General features: G+C 41.0%; 1 protein-coding gene across 1 annotated transcript in view; it reads right to left on the reverse strand.

The window, feature by feature from the left end:
- The window catches only part of TMTC1 (transmembrane O-mannosyltransferase targeting cadherins 1), a 147,224-nt gene that overhangs the window by 60,710 nt on the left and 67,084 nt on the right, over positions 1-19,430 (reverse strand). The window contains exons 8-9 of the mRNA XM_061444822.1: positions 13,761-13,950; positions 374-495 (exon numbers count right to left, since the gene is read on the reverse strand). Coding sequence (XP_061300806.1) covers positions 374-495; positions 13,761-13,950 — 312 coding nt within the window. The remainder of the gene's footprint in view (positions 1-373; positions 496-13,760; positions 13,951-19,430) is intronic.

The following is a 19,430-nucleotide window of genomic DNA, read 5'->3' on the forward strand; positions in this document are numbered from 1 at the left end:
CCACCTAATGTAGTGGGAAAGCTGAGCAATACCACAATAAAAATGTGACAGATTAATTTTTCGGCTACTTTCCTTGAGGTAAAGACATTAAACAATGTAAGCTGATAATACTACTAAGAAAGAGAGTCTTGGAGGTCTATCTTCAAAAACAACAGCTAATCTCTGTATTCAGCTGTTTCAGGCACAGCAAAAAAAACCTGCTCTCAACCAACTATAAAATGTCTCATGCTATCACACCAAAACTGCAAGGCAGAGAGCACACTGACTAGCAATATAATGTTTGAAGTATTGTAAAAGGAAAGAAGCAATCATGCCTGCTGTTACAAAATGGGATGGTGGTCTCATTAGAAAGGAATTCAATTGCGATAGTTACCTCGGCATGTAAAGGACTCGCTCTGCCACCACAAATCCCACCCTGAAGAAGAGGTTGCTGGCTGGGATGAATGGGAAAACCAGGAACAACAAGCCAACCAAAACTTCTTTGTGTTCCAGTTTCTGCAATAACACAAAATTAAACAAATATCAACTAAACAAATCCAACAATTCACCACTAACTTTCCCCTTTCCTTTTGAGTTTCTTATATATGAAAAAGGTAACTTAGATTAATATTTGATATGATTTGCATTTAAAAGAAATTATTTCAAGATGCTATTCTTCTATATAAACACACTGTTTGTGCTTCTCATATGTCCAGAAAGTGCACAAACATTAACCACAGTGTGTATTACTATCCTTGGTATCTTTTCCAAGGTCAGCTCTATTGTATGCAGCTCTCTTGAGATAGCATAAGTAACACTTAAAATATACCCCATGATCTTTAAGACCCCTTCCAACCCTAACCATTCTATGATTCTAAAATGGGTAATACATAAGTTTAGAATAGCGTGTATGTATACATTAGCATGTCTACCACACTCTGGCTGTATGTAAACACACAAATGCATATTGCATACACAGACTGCTGTGTTCAATCCTGAATGTTTATTAACTGAGAAAAAGCTGTTCAATCAGTCACATTTTGTGTAAAGAAAACTAGCCCCAAATGGCATATCAATGCAGTCATTTTATCCCTTTGGAGACAATATCTAAACTTGAAATGATACTTTCACACACGAGGTCTCCATACTCACACAGAGTTGGAAATTTGAAACATGCTAGATGCTAAAATTAACATCTTTCACTTGAGCTCAGTTAATGCCCTTCATTTGAGCTCACTTTAATGTTGGCTTGCTCTTTGAGGAGAAATTGAATTGCCACATGCACTTCAAATCAACTGTGATCTGCACAGCCAACACAAGCCTCTCAGGATGCCATTAGGAGCAGCCGCTGTTGCAGCCATAGGGAGACCCAAGCCTCCTCGGGAATGTTAATTTAGCTCCACCCCAAGAGGGTGAATAAGCTCATGCTTTCTGTCAGTGATACCAAAGAACATCATCAGGCTAACAGAAGTGTAGCACTGGGTCTGTTAAATCACCCAGGCAGACATCTGTGCCTTCCTGCCCTGCCATACTACTGCCTCATGAGCTGCTGCAGCACCCTTTGGCAGCCATTGAGAGAAGCTTTGTCATGCTTAGAAACAGATGCGACCAGAGTCACTTAATGGTTGCAGCCCTTTCTAATTGTTGTGGGCAATTTCTCAACTTTGGAGAGCAAATTGACTTCTCTTTACTGAAGGGATCTAAATTTAGAAACATTGAACAAGACTTTTGAGTAGAGGAATAGAGCCCGATCAGTGATGTGGGACCAAGCGGTACAACCTGTCTTGCTTTTGCACAGCTACAGACACCAGTTACCACTGGCCTAGTCAGTGGCTGAAATTCAGAAGTCCCAGTATTAAAATATATTTGTCCACTCTCTGGGAAAAACAATGAGCATTCCCTATGGGTACCAAATGCAAGGGTACACATCAGGAGGCACTAATGTTGCTTTCAAGGAGCTAAACCACAGGATCACAAAAAACTGCATTGGCTTCCCCTGGCTCAATGAAGAAACATGAAGCAGTGAGAGGACAAGAACTTATGTCTCCAGACTTCTTTATCAATACCTGCGTTATAGAGCACCTTGTTTACCTGCTTCTATTTTTCACTCTTTCGGTGTCTTGGAAATGAGAGCTACTACTGCCTTCTTGCAGTCACACCACCACCTAAAATACATTATTCCCAGCACTGGAGCTGACACCATCCATAAAACTGATGAGCATAGATGACTGGTAATGGTCAATTTGGCTTTTAATTACAATAGAAAATTGAATGGGAAAAAGGAAAGAGGATTAAAAATGATTACTCAACTCTGAATGAAAATTATCAGTTCTAGCTCAACTCCAACTTCCCTGCCACCCACTTCTGGACATACACTCTATTTCTTTCCTGCTATTTGACAGTCTCTTCCCACCTTGTCTGGCTTAATTATGGTGCCCATTTGCTGTCACTGCTCTAACTCCGGGGGTTTAACAACAAAGACAAAGAAGGTATGCTGGACCAAAAGGAGTGCACTGCTATTGCATAAAATGTTCTCTGTCCCTAAGATATGCTCTTGATTTCAAATGAACCAGCTATCAAGTATTTATCCAGTTGTTGTTCATTAAGTCAGTAATTGGGAAAGCAACCTCTGGTTAGCATCTCTAGGAAGGACACAGTGATATTCAAAGCTGCAGCACTGCAGATAAGCAAAGGAAACTGAATTCTGGAGAAAGATAAATAAACCTGTACATGAAATGGGAAAGAAGAAAACGTAGGAATTATCTCGGCTGAAGGAGAAAATAGTATTGCATGCCCTTTCTCTCTCCACAAGTCACACTCTAATGCCGCTGGGGGCTGCCAGCTCAGTCCCTCAGGCAGGGCTCAGAGACAGGAGCCCAGCAACTCACAAACCAGCCTCACAGAGCAGCAGAGTCCTCCTTAGCGATACCTATTTCTGAAATAAGAAACATCTGGCATTACCCTTTTAAAAGCATTCAGTTCAGGCTGAGGCTTTTGTGAAGAGATGGTTCTTGAGGGCCAGATTTACCCGATTTTGTTGCTTGCAAGCCAACAGGTCAAACTGCTGAGCTCATGCTGCGATCACTCCAGAGCTCAGTTTGGGTTTCTCTCCTCTACCAAGCCATTAACTTTCCCAAAATTTGTACAGACATTTCATGTATTTGACACCTTGGCTCTGTGGCTGGGTCCTGCCCAGGAGGAGTGGCTGGGGAGAGCCCCTGGGCAGGAAGCCCTGCCCACAGCCTGGAATTTATACTGAAATAAAAAAATCACCTAATTCTCAGCCAGACCTTATTTCTCATTTCCCTAAATAGTTTCTACTGACTGATTAGATAATGAGCAAAACCGGCGTTTGCCCTGATGGAAGAACTGAACATTCTTCTATCCCAGCCTTGTGAGGGCTGGTGGCACAGCAGAGCTCCATCCCTGCCTTCTCAGCAAGGGCTAACATTCACTCACCTAGGCAGCTCAGAGAAAACAGAAAAAAGGACAGAAATGCAACCATGATGTGTTGAAAGGATTCTGTGTATCGCAGGCGATAACTGTAAACGGCTAAAAGCTAACAGCACAAGTCTCATAAGACACTGTATTTTCCTTTATCTTCTTCCCCTATCAAAATTTACTTGGTAGATTCACCTTTTAATCTCCCTTCCCCCTGAAGGGACTGATAGATTTACAAATGAGTAGACAAGCACAAGAGAATGGCGCAAGAATATTGGAGACTGGTATTGTAGGGCTGCAGGAACAGAGGGCAGCAGGATCTTCCATCCAGCGCAAGCCACAGATGTCCTCCATGTGTTTTTTAGAGGAAAAAAAAACAACCCAACATGTAGCTTGTTACATATTTAAGGGAATAAAACATAAAAACCCACAAGCAAACAAACAAAAAATATTGGGACCATTCATTTGGTTTAACTGGTCTGGCCATAGGAGCTCACTTAAGAGACAGCTGAGCTAAAGATGGCCTGGAGGAGCAGTCAAAGCTTTTAAAGAGTAGTAGGCAATTTTGCTTGTCTTCCCTTTTCCTTAAAATAAGAAGAGCTAGTATAGAAGTTATAGATCACTTCATTCCTTTTACAGAGACACATCTCCTTTGCTCTTAAAAATAGTGCTTTCTTTTGGAAATACAAACTTGCCTTCCTATCTGTCACAGAATTCTCTGGGGGTAAAAAAAGCCCACTTTTGATTTAACCTTGGAATGATTCCTTTTGTTAAAGACAAGCCAACATCTACCTCTAATTACAATTAAGCCTTCACTATATTGTTACAAAAAAAACCAAAAACCAAGAAAACAAGCCAAAAAAAAAACAATAAAGAACTTTTTTAACCTGCTACTTTTTATAGACTTGAAGAACTGAAGAACACCACTTTTTGTCCCAAAGGCAAGACAAGAAAATTGTCACACTATCTCAAACAGAATCCATTCAAGGCCAAAATCAACCAAAACAACAATAAATCTCAAAAATTACTTCCTTGGCAATTTGGGGGAAAATTAAGAAAATCTTGAGTTTAGAACTGAAAGAGAACTTTGCATATTACATATAAGACATATTTCTGTGCTACAAATAAATATAGTTAGATTATTTGCTGACTACTGTTAGATCACAAGTCTCCTACGAGCCAAAGCCTACAGAGTACAAGTGCAGGAGGTATGCAGATTACGTTGACATACCTATCATAAACCATGGACTTGCATAAGCCCACTGTACATTTGCTATGTTTCCTCCGAAGAAACATTGTCTGAGGTGCCAGTCTTGCACACATTCACATCCCCTGGCACCTCGAAGGGCTGAGGCATTGGAAAGTGGAGCTGTGAGGAGAACCCTCCTGTCAGCTGGATGAACTTGCACCTTGGGGAAGAGAGCAGCTGGGCAAACAAGTCCAAGCAAATTCTGTTCTACCTTGGAATGCTTCTGAAGGTGTTTACACGTGACTGCCTGTTTGATGGGAAGGTGGCAATCAAATGGGTTCAATTCCTTCCTCTTAATAGTTTATTTTGAGAATGAGGCAAGCGTTACCTCTCCACCATTTAGAACCAAGAGCTCCATACAATAAAGACTTCCTTCCTACCAAAAGAATAAATCATCCTCTGCCAGTGAGCTCTGGATGGTCCAGAGCAGCCAGTGAGATATTATGCTTGGAACATCTGACTGTGAGCACAGAAAAGCTGGTATCCAGGAAAGTTGGTAGTGCGTGACTGTAGAAAAGCAATGATTGGTATTACACATTTTTAAATGCTTGCAGGCCTAGGAGGTAAGTGCATTATCCATCAAAAGAGACACAGAAATCTAAAGAAACTACATGACTGACTGTAGGCCACAGACAGAGGATTACATTTTTTCAGTTTATTCCTAACATCCATTTGTGCAGACTGCTGGCGCAAACAACACACAAACTTTATTCATGTACCATGACTGCTGTAGTTGTACCAGTCCACTGTGAAGCCACAAGCAGCTCAGCAACATGACTTCTCATCTGCCTGCACCAAATCACTGGCAGCATCTCACCTGGCAAGAGGTCAGGATCTGCAAGCCCCTCTCTTGCACTTTCCGCATACAAGTTAAAAGGGACATTTCAAATTCACACTGCATTCTTGCACAAGGTGATAAAAAGCAAACTTAAGCTAATCGGGAACCAACCCTTGGGCTTCATTCCTTCACAGCTGACGCAGAGCTTGCAGAAGCAAGCACTGGGTGTTCCCAAATCCTGCCTTACTGATGCAGGCCCAAATGGGTCATGGCAGAGCTGTACGATGCTCCATGTACCATCAACATGGTCTTCTTCAGGTCACCATCAGAAATCAGGATAAGACATGTACATCTTTATGTTCTGTGGCCAAACAGAAGGGCACTGTGGACCTGCGGCTGTTTCGCTCTGCTGCCTGTGCCACCACTTCCCATATGCTAAACATCAGGCGTCAACAGATGGTCTGAAAAACTCAGACATTTGGTAAGGGAAAGGTAACTGCCCAGCTTCAAACCTGGCTCAGACAGTAGGCTTAATCAGCCTGCTCCTACAAAAAGCCACAAATTCTGTAATCACTTCAATTTATCAGGAGTTTTATTCTTCCATCTCATAAAAAAAAAAAAAACGGCATCTTCAGTAGCGCCAGCTGCTTGAATGCCAGTCTTCAGCAACTTACTGTCTTCCTAAAATAGCTCTATTTTCCTTGGTGATCATCTAAGTCTTGACAAAACCACCCAGTTACTACTGACTAGAATTAAGCAAATGTTGTATTTCACAGAAAGTCCAAAACCATGGGGATTACCAACACTATTTTGACCATCACTACTAACTGCTTATTAATTACATGACGTGTTGATCCTAGTTGAAGCATCCAGCAACACAAAAACTACTTTGCAGTTCACCAGCAGCAGCACCTATTCATGAACTGGTGTACAGGCAAACATACACCAGTCAGAAAACAAATCAAAACCCTTGGAAGTACCATTGACTTCCTGACCCAGGCTTATCTGAAGAGAAATCCTTGGCACATATCTCAGACCACTTTAACGAGATCGTTCACTTTCCATTTTCAGAAGGAAGCAAGTACTGGTTTGTACCAGTAGATAAAACAGCCTACTTTTACAAATGCTGAAAGTGCCTAAAGCTTTAGTTACATCACCGAGAACTGGGGATGCTCAGCAGCTCTGGAATTCAGTCTTTCAATTACACAATAAAAGCAGAAAGCAGTCCTTTCCCAATCTCATAACCCACAGCAAGGCACAGAAGTACATTCTACTGATACTTCAGTTTTTATTTTAGTATCTTAAAGTAAAATTTTAATAGCTACTGCTTTCTTTTCACCTGTAGTTCCCAGCTATCCATCCATTCAGCTGTGTAAGGTCTTTCTTACCCAGGTTTCCAAAATTCCCTGAAGATATAAACTCATTTTCCCAATTCCTAATCTCTGCAACCTCTAACACTACCTGACAAACTGATTTGAGCAGGATGCAGGAGCACGTATGTCTTTGCAAGAGAAGTGGAACATTCCAAAAGGAAACAGGAAAGTCAGTAAATTGCTCCAGGAATTAGAATAATGCTTTTGACCTTATGGTTGTTTTTTGCTCTTCCCTTTCATTCTGTGACAGCAGGCTGCTTCACAACATGGGGGGAAAAAAGAAGGCAAAAATCCCCATGAAATTTAAACACATGCTCCCTGCTTGCAGTATGTAAAAGTATGGTGTCTGAAAAAGCAACTCTGTTCACAGTGAGTTTGCTCTTAAGAGGTAACGCATAACAAGAGGATCCTAAAAAAATTACACAATAGCTTGGCACTCAAACATTTAAGACCAAATAACCACAATGAGTATCATTATTGCCCTCAGCTATAAATTTCCTAGTCCTCAATTCCACCTATCCTCTCCTATTACGCCTACTATTGTGCCACTCAAAAAACCTTTCAGCCCTCAGTGGGCCTTGAAATATTAACTCAAGCCAGAAGAAAATGGTAGAAACAAAAAGAGTATCTTTGACAACATAGTAATTCTGTGTTAATAGGCTGATAACGGCAGAACTACCTGCACCTATGAAAACAACCTACCTAGGGTGACAAAACTCCTGTAGGAGAGAGCCCATTTAGCAAGATCTTTACAGTGAGCCAAATCAGAACTACTTCAGCTATTGTTATATTTACTCAGAGTACCACACTCCAAACCTGGTATTTCAAGCATCTCCCAGGAAAAAAAAAAAACAAACCAACAAACCTGATGCAAAAGGTATTTTGACAGCTCTTGTGTTTGCTTTTTTAATTAAGAACAGCAGTGGCATACAGACTGAGGAAGGTTCCTTCTTCCACTTGAGTGTCAGCTGGCACAGCAAGCACCCTGGGAAGGCTTTCCTATTTCTCCCAGCCCCATCAGGAATCCACACCTGGTCTGCTTGCAGCACTCAACAGAGCAGAAACATGGCCAGTGAGACACACAGGGCACCCACAAAGTTGCTCCCCCTTCCTCCAGCTTCCACTAAACAGAGTCTTTCTGGCTTATTACTCTCTCCCCGCAGCAAATATTAACAACAGACGCAGCACAGAAAAACCTTGCTGCTAAGGATTAAGAGCATCAGTCCTGACCTTCTCTGTGTGTGGAAGGAATTCAAGTGAGCCCTCAGGAAAATGAAAGCAGGATTTATTTTAAATGGACTTTTTATGAAAATGACTGTGGTTTCCAGCTCGTCTGATAGACTCCGTCGATAAATAGCCTTATTCACCTTGCCGTGCCTTTGAAGCAGGTATTGTTCTAGAAGTGTTGTGGCATATGAATCTTGCTAGACATACTTTCTAACTATGTACTACTGTAGAATATTACAAAAGGCAATTGTTCCCCAGAAAGGTCTGTAAGCTGTGATTTATTAATGAAATGCCAAACCTGGGAAACGAGGCAAAGGTCTCAGTAGTGCAGGGTAAAGTAAATAGCATGACAGAATACACATAATAAGTTCTAGCAAAAACAACAGAAACATGCACACAAAGAGAAGATGCAAACGCACTTCTCTCCTTGATGGTATTAAACATTGTCGGCTAAGAAATATAGTCTCTGCATGTGACTGAGGAATATGCTTAGATGACATTCATATATACAAACAGCCAGATAAATGGCAATATGGTACCAATTACAGAGCAAATTAAAGTCGTAATACTTTGCTATAATATGCCTTCTTTTGGCTAAGAAGTACTATGCATAGAAATGTAAAGAAGCAGCATTACCTTAAAATTATACCTGACGTAAAAAACAAGCAACTGTAGCACATGAAAGGTCAGGATAATAATATACATCACAGTCACATTGTAATGAATATAAACTGGAAAACATCACAACCTCCTGTATCACATGTAGCCACATCAGAAAGCAGCAGAACATGTTCTTCAAAAAGGTATATCCTAGAGGACACTACAGATATTTTTTTATTAATGTGAAACATAAGTAGCACTCCCTCCTCAGACACAAGCAAACTGCTGCATGTCATTATGTGTTACTGCTGAGCAAGTAGAAGGTGCCTTGAACCAGCATAAGGTACCTCCATGTGCTGGTCATGAGTATATATGCAATACAAGGACCAAGCAGCATGAAGCACAATACATTCACCCCCAAGACTGGTCAGGTACCAAAGCTACTGTTTTAAACTGGTTTTTGAGATCAGTTTGCTCTGAATTAAGCCATCACACACACATGAGTTTTCCCCCTATTGGCCCTCCATATATCAGGTACCAAAGAGGAATTTGATCCATCATGTGCTCTGTACATACCTTCACAGCTACAACTACAAGACAAGCTGCATTTTAATCACACTGCTAGTTAAGAAGCTTCCTAGAAGTACCACTCAGAGTGGCCTTCTAAACACCTGAAGGGTCTTCCTTTCATGCTTATCGAATTATTACGAATGCCAAAGAAATAACTGTTGCCCTGACAATACACCAAGAATTGTTGTCCTCTCTCTATTTCACCAGGTGCTTGCCATTTCTTCCAACATAGGAAGGCAGCACTACGGGCCCCTGGGTACACTAGTGGCCATTTGAAACATCAGACATTATTTCTCTGGCCTTGTAACTGGTGTGCTTGGCAACCAAAAAGAGTGCTTCATCCATTTCACTGCTATCTTTGGAATCTTCCAAGTCCCAAAGCTGGAAGACAGACCATATCCATGCCTTGCAGCTGAGGCTGTCTTTGAAAATGAACAATGTACAAATCTCATTCTCTTTTCCCAACTATCATTATTTCTCTGGGATGCAGGTATTTGCAATAGCATCCCCAGCCTTTGTCACATCCCCTGCATGCTACTTGAAGTCCAACCAGACACGGAGGGGAAGTTCACTGCAAAAAGCTGAACAGAGCCTGAGGATTTCAAGACCCTCTGGTGGCTCCTGGCACCTTGGCTAGAACATCTTAAGAGAGGCAAATTTGCAGAGCATGCCTGCCATCTGTGTAGTAAAAAATCAAGTATCAGTGTAGTAAAAAATCAAGTATCAGTGTTTCCAAGAGCTGCTTAACGATGGACTGCAGCTTAGCCACCAGGGAACTGTATCACTATGGAAAAGTCTTGGCTACAGGTGACAGCAAGGTCCCTTAGTCCAACAGTGGGAGATACCAGGAGCAGGCCTTCTCTTTACTCCTGTCAGGCATTCTGAAGATGGAAATTGTCATGTGTGGTACGGATGGTTACAGCAAGAGATAAGCATGGCTGCGCACCTAAACACTGCAGAGTAACAAGTCCTTCTTGAGGAACTGCTCATAGGGAGCTCTTAAGCCAATAAGCAAAAGGAAACAGTACTACGCAGACAAAACAACCAAGCAAATGAAAGTTATATAGAAGAAATTCACAGAGCAATTTTTCAATGACTTCCTCATTAAGAAAGAAGGAGGACAACAGTGACAGTGCATGAGGATGATGAGAAGGGAGGCTTCTCTCTCCAAACAATAACAAACTGGAGAGCTCTCTTATAGAATCATAGAATGGTTTGGGTTGGAAAGGACCTTAAGATCATCTAGTTCCAACCTCCCTGCCATGGACAGGGACACCTCACCCTAGACCATGAAACCCAAGGCTTCATCCTGGCCTTGAACACTGCCAGGGAGGGAGCATTTACCACTTCTTTGGGCAACTCATTCCAGTGTCTTACCACCCTCACAGTAAAGAAATTCTTCCTTACGTCTAACCTGAATCTCCTTTGTTTTAGTTTAAACCCACCACCCCTTGTCTTATCACTGCAGTCCCTAATGAAGAGTCCCTCTCTGGCATCCTTGTAGGCCCCCTTCAGATACTGGAAGGCTGCTATGAGGCCTCCACACAGCTTTCTCTTCTCCAGGCTGAACAGCCCCAACATTTTAGCCTCTCTTTGTACAGGAGCATGAACACCTCCATCTAGTAACAGATATATTCCAAGTGAAGCACTTATGGGTAGAAATTTTGCACTGTTTCTTCTCCTTCTGAGCTATAACAACGTTCTCAAAACGAAATGGAACAAGAAAGCTTGCCTTGGATGTCTTTTATCAGCACTACACATACCTAACAACAGAGTTATTACCCTAATCACAAACGTCAACAACAAATTAGCGCTGTTTAAAATTCAAAGGCAACAAAGACAGAAATCCAATACATGCATTCTCCTAATTACATTCCATGTAATATATTCTGCAAGTCTCCTGTGAGCTTGTTTGGATGCACACGCATCGCCTCTTACCACTGAAAATCAGTTCTTGTGTTCAATGCACAGATGTATTCACTCCTGCCAAAATAATTTCTAGCATTTCCATTCTCTGTGCCACAGAAAGTGTCAGTGCCAGTGGGAACAAATATGAGGTTTTTTCCTCTCTTAGCCCTGCATACCTGCACACTCAAATGAAAGGCACACACAAACTGCATGCCTGTTCATTCTAAAACCATTCCTTAGAAAATCGCAAGTTATTTCTTCCAGGTTAGCCTTTGCAATGAAAAATGAGAAAAAAAGGCTGCTAGGACAGTTCTGTGTGTTTGCTTCAGAAAGAATGCAGAATTTCTTACTTTATGCAATGTGAAAAATCAACTGATGTGTCTCATGCTGCCTACAACCTGCAAAATACTGAGAAATAGCCTGTCTGGGGCTTGGTGGAGGGATGGTTCTTCTTGGGGGAGCAGTACTGTATGAAAGGCTGTTGCATTTGGAAAGAAGCTTTCTTAAGAGCCTAATACAATTGTGCCTGCAGTTCATGTGACCTGAACTTCCCCCTCCTCTCTGTAGAAGATATTCCCAAAAGTGTCCAAAGCCAAATGGGATAATGCGTTTCCAGGAAATGTGTCTCTTCCTACTGTTTGCTTTCGTCAACAATCCACACTACTCAGCACAATTACCTTCACACCACTTATGGCAGTATCACCATAGTCATGAGAATCATTAAACATGAAACAGAAAACAGCTTTCGAAATTTAGAATTTCCTGAAAAGCAGAATATTTCAGTTATCTCTAATTATACCTAGGGCTGGGGGAAGCATGTTGACCCTGAGGAACCATTACCACTTCCATGTTTACGGTGGGTTTGCAGGAAAGCAGAGCAGAGACTGATTACAGCACTTTGTCAAGAATAGGTGATGGTTCCGGTTTCACTTGGGTTAGCCACAAAAGCAGATCACTTCAGATCCAATTTACTCCATGTTTGGGGTTTTCAAGGTTAAACACAAAAGAATCTACAAGATGAATTTCAAGACATCCAGCAACTAAACACCTGAAGAGTGAAATTCACGTTGTTTAATGCTACATTAACAGTGGGTAAGAGCAAAGCAGTGAAGCTATTTCACACACAAAAAAAAATAGAAATTGCCATTTCAAATCAAAGAGTGGTATTCATAAATTCACACTGAAAAAGTGTGAAGAAGAAGGCCGGAAGGAATAAAAATATTATAAAATCCAGGTACTTAATGCACAAAGTGCCTTGAAATATTTTGTTTTGCAGTTCGACAGAAGACTAATACTTCAGTTACCCAAAGGAATCCTTCTGGATTATCGTTTCACCCAAAATAAAATCATATCAAATGTCTTTGCATAATCCTGAAAGATTTTTTTTTTCCCCTGCAAACTAACAACATTAATCTCACTGATAGCAACCGAAATGTCAAAGAATATGGGATAAGATTTTTCAGAAGTGTTCAGTACTGTGCTAATGAGAATTTTATCATTAACTTCCATGGGAACAGGATTAGGTCTAACACAAACACTTCTGAATATCTCTAGCAGTGAGTAATACAAGCAGGAGGAATACAAGATGGTGTACAACCTGCAGGTAGAACTAGTGAATATCTAATAGGGTATTTTCCCATATTTCCCATAGAGCATCTGTCAATGCATAATCTAAATTAATGACACTGCAGTCTCAAACCATTTGGTTCATTTTCTCTTATCAGGAGCAGAGGGAAGACTGCCAGGGTAAACTGAAGTATGTACATGACCTGAACATTTTAGCATAACTAAGTATTAAAACCCTAACACTCCCCTACTATGCTTTTCAAAGATGCATATATTTAAGGAAGAAAAACTTTTGTCCTATTTCAAAAATAATTACCAGCACTTTCCTTCCAATACCGTTGAAGGAGGAATAGCTTGTAATAACCTATGATCCACAAAAAAAACATTCCATGTAAGTGCACGTCTAATCTCTGACAAGTCTAGTACAACCTCACTGTCATATCTAGTATGATTAATGGTGGATCTGAAATGTTGAATTGCAAAGCACGGCTTACCAGCTATATTATTTACGCTAAATAACAACTTCCAGATCATTTCAGGTTTCCCACATTCCATTACTCCACTGATGAGAAATCTTCTCATCAAGATGTATCCAACATTTAGCTTTTAGAAGCACAACAAAGGTATGAATACAGTAATTGATTTTATTTTCAAATGGCTCTGCAGATGTGTCATGGTTTAAACCCAGCCAGACAGCTTGTTCACTCACTCCCCTGCTTCTTTCCCTCCCCCTCAAGTTCCCAGTCCTGTTTGAGGTAAGTGACAAAGAGCCTAATGACTTTGGCAGAGGCAGAGACACTTAACTTCAGTGGGTTTGGATCCTTAATGGTAATGCAGGACTCTAGGACAAGTTTTGCCCTCAAATCACACCAATTAGAGACTGAGACATTCAACTAGGGGGACATTTTCACCTTTGAAGCTTGCCTGCATCAGTTATGTAGTAGGGTTTTTTTAACCTCAGTCCAGTGCATTTGGGAGGAAAACTCGTGCTTACTGACCATTTCAAATGAAGGTTAGGAAACAGAATATTTTAAACAAAACACTCTATTGCACGACTTTTTGGTGTTACCTTGAATGCAGCTATGCAATGTAGGCTGAGTAAGGTCATCACCAGTACCAGGAACACTGTGGCTAAGTTCCTTGCATCCCAGATTGACTCGATCAAAGGGATGCTGCCGACCTGCCAGTCATAGCACAGGGTGATGGGTGCCAGCAGAAGCCATGCATTGAAGGCCAGAAGGTAGGAGTAAGTCAGAAACCTGCAAAAGAATATAGGTAATGTAATATATGGAATAACTGCCAACACATGAAGCATTTTCCTTTGGTCATTACCATAAACTATATGGAAAAAGAGGAAAAAAACAAAACAAACAACAACCAAACAAGCTAAAAAACCTGTACACACACAGGCAATACAGTACCTCTCTATCAACAAAGAGATGCTAACATAGGTGAGGGGCACTTCAAAGAAATAACATAAGATCAATAATATTTACATGATTTCTGTGCACTAACCTTTAGAAAACTAAGAGATCTTTATCTCCAATGAATGTTGGATTTTTGAACAGATTTTCTCCCTGCTTCAATGATAAATGAATAACTGGGCAGGTACATACATATATTGACCCGTTAAACACTTCACTGCATCACTCCTGCAATACAAAACATCCCTCTAGCTAGGTTTGACTTATAATTTAGGATTTTTCCTATGTGCATAATATTCAGCAATTAAAGTCAAGAACTCTCTGTCTTCCATTCCAGCTCAGACAGAAAATACAGAAGAAAGGAGGCACAAGGCGATTCTTGGCTGATCCCATCAGCACTTAGTAGGGCCTGAGATGTGCCACAGAAATGATGGAGAAGTAGGGAGCCTTTGAAATTGTTGTAAACTTCATTAATTAGTATTCTCAATAGAGAGGAAATTAATGGGGAATAGAAATGGGGAGCATACTGCCCTCCTGAAGTATGCAGGGCTTTCAGAAGACTGAACGAGAACAGCATGTGTGCAAAAACAAGAAACAGAAGAAAACTAGAAACAAAAAAAAATCAAATCAAACCAACATCCCCTCTCCCCTCCAGCTTTTTGCTGCTTGGCATCTACCTGCCCAAAAGCACATCTGCCTCACACCACATATAAAGCAGTTCATATACTTTTGTATGCAATAGGCTGGAAATTATTTCAGCAACTGTGAAATCAAACAAGCAAAGTTACGGCAGTCTTAGAACAGACAAACCCTTTCTTGGTTTGCAAATGGAAAAAGTCACATTGTACACAGCAGCAATGACAGAAAATAACTCAAGGAATTAAGTTATATTCTATCCTGCATAATATTTCTTCCATCTGAGACTGCTCTGACTGTTGTTTTCACACCCAGTTGCCATGGTACCTTAGCAGGTTTGTTAAAATGATAACAATGAGACGTCAACCTATGTAGACAGAGGATTGTTTCACTTGCCACTTACTGACATGCCTCTTTGGGTCAAAATACAGCTCCTTCCACTTATTAATATTGTATTTGTGGCAGAAGGGGTAAGACACTGAAATTAAAGGTGACTCCAAGCAAGCAGGAAGTTCCTAGATAGATGTTGGCCCAAGACACAGGGATGAAACAGGTCTAAATATTTCTGAAAACAGTTTTAAATAACCACAAACTGTTAGGATATCAGTTTCTCTTCTCATCCAAACCCCCAAACATCTCCAGCAGCACAGTGACCTAAAAGCAGGGGGGCTTACAGAGCTGGAATAACATTTCATTGTAAACAGCGGACAAGGCACATTCTCATTTCCCCACAAATCTTTCTAAGCTCCCAGTTCTGATGGAAAATGGAATACTTCCACATTTTGAAGGTTTTCATATATTTGATACATTTCTCTTCCATCCCCCCATTTTCTTCCCCTTCCCCATCCCAAGGTAGTAAACAAGGGCAAAAGAGAATATCCATCTTCTAACAGAGGTAGCGACTAAAAAGCCAGTTTCTATATGAGAAAGCATCCCTCAAAAACATAATCTGATTTTACACAAATTTTTCTTACAATTTTGATCATTCAGTATTTCTCAAGAAACAAATACCCCTTTTCTAATAATAAAGCCCACATTTTCTGGCCTCCATTACAGAGGAACAGAGCAATGCAGAATCTGATGGAAATCAATCACACCAAGGTGTTCACTCCCTGATGTTACATGTGGCCTGGCCCCACCTCTGCTTGGCTGCAATAAAAAAAAAAAAAAGACTTCTGTATCAGCCTCAATACAACATCAGCTCAGAAAAGGTTGCCAGCATTTATTTACAGCTACTTACTTAAAAGCCGAGATCCCTTTCTAAAAGAAAGGGCATGTCCGTTTATGTCAGTCTGTGTCACGGCTTATGATGCTGTTACAAGAATGAACATTAGACAGGATTTTCACAAGTATTGAGTTAGTTTTTCTCTTGATGTCTTAGGAGAGCCCAGTTTTTTGAGGGAGTGCCCTTTTATGCCCTGGCATATTAACATTCTTAGTAAGCATCACAATATACATGGAAGTCTGGATGCAAACCACAACACACACCAGAAACACTCCCGTGCTTACTCAGACTGGAATGTTGGGTAGGAAGGAATGAGACGACATTTGGGATCTTTGCAAACTGCAGCACTGCAGCTAAAAACAGTCTAGTTGCTTTTCTGCATCTTCACTGATAAGGCAGGAGCTGCTAAATCATTATGCAGTACAGAATAACTAAACCCAGTTTGTTTCCATAACAAATTGAGTCAGTTTAACAAATTTTAAAAGTAACTAGCCAGATTAGTGTCTGTTACATGCATTTCTGCTGGAAAGTTAGGACAAACTGCTGTTGAAGATGAGAAGACACGCTCCAGGACACTCATTCATCAGGAGAAGTCTGTAAACAAGTCTCTCTTTCCATGCGCTTGTGGGGTTTCCATCTTCCTCGGGAGCCATGCACACAACATGCTGCCACAGGCAGGTCTCAGACGAGATGGGCAATTGCTCTGTTCCATCACAGCAATAACTGGTCTCTTAAACACACTCTGTCACCAGCACTGAGCTACATTAAAGCCTGTGACAGTTGTTAACCATCTATGTAAGGTCAACTGGCTGGCCTCTCCAGACACTCTGCTGGAGATCCCTTTGACCGTGTGTCTCATTTTCAAGCCTGAACACCCTAACTGAATGTGCATGTGCCATCAGCAGGCAGAGAAGCAAGACGCAGGGAAGGTGCTGCCTGATGTTAGAAGGTGTCTGTAAGCTGCAAAACATTCTTGAGCAAGCTCTGATCCAAGAAAAGTTTGGGTATGCTTTCAGTATTGGTAACCTGTCCTTGAATGTGATGGATGGCTGTATAAAAATAAAGCACAAACTATTGCTATTCTAGATACTAGGAACAGAAAAATAACAGGAAGCTAATAATAGTTACTGTCAATTCAGTGCTGCTTTTTACTTACAGCTCTCAAAAGCACATGGTATTCCTCTACATCCGTGTGGCTCTCATACCACAAGGCTAACCAGGGATAAAGCTAAACGCAGAAGAAACTTCAGAAGAACCCTCTCACCAAAGCTGACACCTCAAGGAAATAATCTGCAGATTCTGAAGACTCAAAGATTCCTGGAATCATTCCAGGAGCTAATTGCATTTCAGCAGCCTACCTGCAAATGGCAACAAAAGTATTTCTTTTAATTAATTGACTAAGTGAATTACATTTTAAATGAATGATCTTCTCTATGCTGCTGTTAATGCCTGCTGAAATTCCAAGGGAGAAAAATCCTTGCCTGTAACATCTCCCAGTCTATCAGTTAATCCCAGACAAGTCAGAATATTACTGGTGAGGTGACTGGAAGAATCTGCCTCTTAATTGGCAATCAGTTTTTCCCTAGGCATTTGCATTACAGCAGAGTCATTCCTTTTAATTTGCAAACTGAACACGAAAATGCAAGTTTCAGTGGGTATCAAGTGTTTCTCTTCACTTCTCAGTATCTCTGGCATGTTGGGAAAAACACAGCTCCTCCTGTAGGTAGCAGGTGTTGTCATGGCAATCCAGTTTGTTTAGTTTTGCATTTTTTAGTTTAAATGTACTGTGTGTGCTTTGTTTGAGATAAATACAAGATGCCTCATCTATAGAACCTGTTGCAGAAAACAACTATCTGAACTGATTGCTTCTGCTGCAAAAATGAAAGTAAAGGATACTATTTAAAAGCCATAAACAATACAACAGAAAAATACTGGAGGAATTGCCTGTTACCCTTTGCTGTAATAGAGACTACCAAGCTTGGAAAAGCCCTAGTCTCAGCTCTGCCAAACTCAGGCCATCAGATCACACGAGGACTGTGAGACTAGCTAAAATAAATACAACATTTATAGACACTTAGAAGGAGTTTCATTTACTTTCTGATGTTGCAGCATTTTAAGCTTCCCCCCCCAGCTCTCAGGGGCTGAGGTTATAGATTTCTTCCTAAAACTATGCCACACAAGTGACCACAAGACTCAGATCATGCCCCACTGAAGCTGCATGGAAAAGCAGGGGCCAGTGATCCTATTCTTTCTAGGTGCATGCAGTGGTGCAGCCTACCACCTACCCAGTTCTGAGACAACCCATCTCATTCCCAACCAACAGCCTTTCCACCAAAGACCGAGCAGGGTATCCACCTGCAAGTGGAAGATTTTCCTGCACTGGGGATTCTAGTAAGATAAAGGCAAAATATTCTCCTGGTTGGGAAAAAAAAATTGAGCAATCTAGCAGACAGGTGATAACAGTTCACTTAACGGGTATTTGGGAGAAGATGGGGGTGTATGAAAAAGGGGGGGTGGGAATCTGAGACAGAAGCAGGAAGATAGTGATTGCTGTTTCAGAAGTCACAGACCTCGTTAATGCTCCTCTGTGAAGACAGTCTGCACACTGCAAAGACTCCTGGAAGTTTCAGTTCACTGCAAGGGTGAGAAGAGCTCCTTTATTAGGGAAAAGAGCTTCTCGCTTGCATTAAGAGCTGAACTGGTGTCAGCTTAAGCCTCTCTTCATCCTCTGCAAAGCCCTAAAACCAATTGTGTTTGATGAGCCTCTTCACAATAATGTCCTCCTAGGACAAATGCAGCTGCAGTTATAACCAGGTGGTGGTATTTCAGGATATTGTCTTGAAACTGTATATTTGTGCTTCCCTTGGGGAACTGTCAGTCCAGTCATACCTTCCCACATGAGTTTGTTTTCCTGCTCTGTATATTGTCAGCCTAAACATTTTCTTTTCATAGCCTTAGAATTAAAATAACACTGTCTATCCAGCACATTCAGTGACAGTGGAATAAGACTACACAAACAAGCAACAGACATATTCAGATTTAACATCCAAGTGCAAGTATCAGCCAGGTAGAAAAGACTTGTAACTGGGAAAAGTGCCTTGTATACCCTTTCATCAAAACTTTTACATCTAGAGGAAAAGAGCTGCCAGTCAGTAGAGGACAGGAGTTGGAAAGACAAAGATATGAATAAACAGACAGCTACAGCTTGATAAATAGCAAGGTAACTCCTCTGGAAGGTGGGTTTGTGTGCACCAGGAGCACAGGGACAAGGCAGACTACATTGTCCTCTGTAGCTTCAGAGACTGAAAAGCTTTGATCTGATGAGCAGTTTGCTCTCAGTTGTTTCAACTCTGTGCCTAAGAATCTGAGAAATATCAAATTCTTGAAGTGTAAAGACTTTCAAAGAGCCTGTGAATTTCCAGTGAAACCCAAGCCTGCTTTCAGAGCCTGAATG

The sequence above is a fragment of the Pezoporus flaviventris genome, unplaced genomic scaffold (assembly GCF_033815535.1).
Source record: "Pezoporus flaviventris isolate CSIRO_AGI_PZ_B2104156 unplaced genomic scaffold, CSIRO_AGI_Pfla_v1 ptg000002l, whole genome shotgun sequence".
Lineage (NCBI taxonomy): Eukaryota > Metazoa > Chordata > Aves > Psittaciformes > Psittacidae > Pezoporus > Pezoporus flaviventris.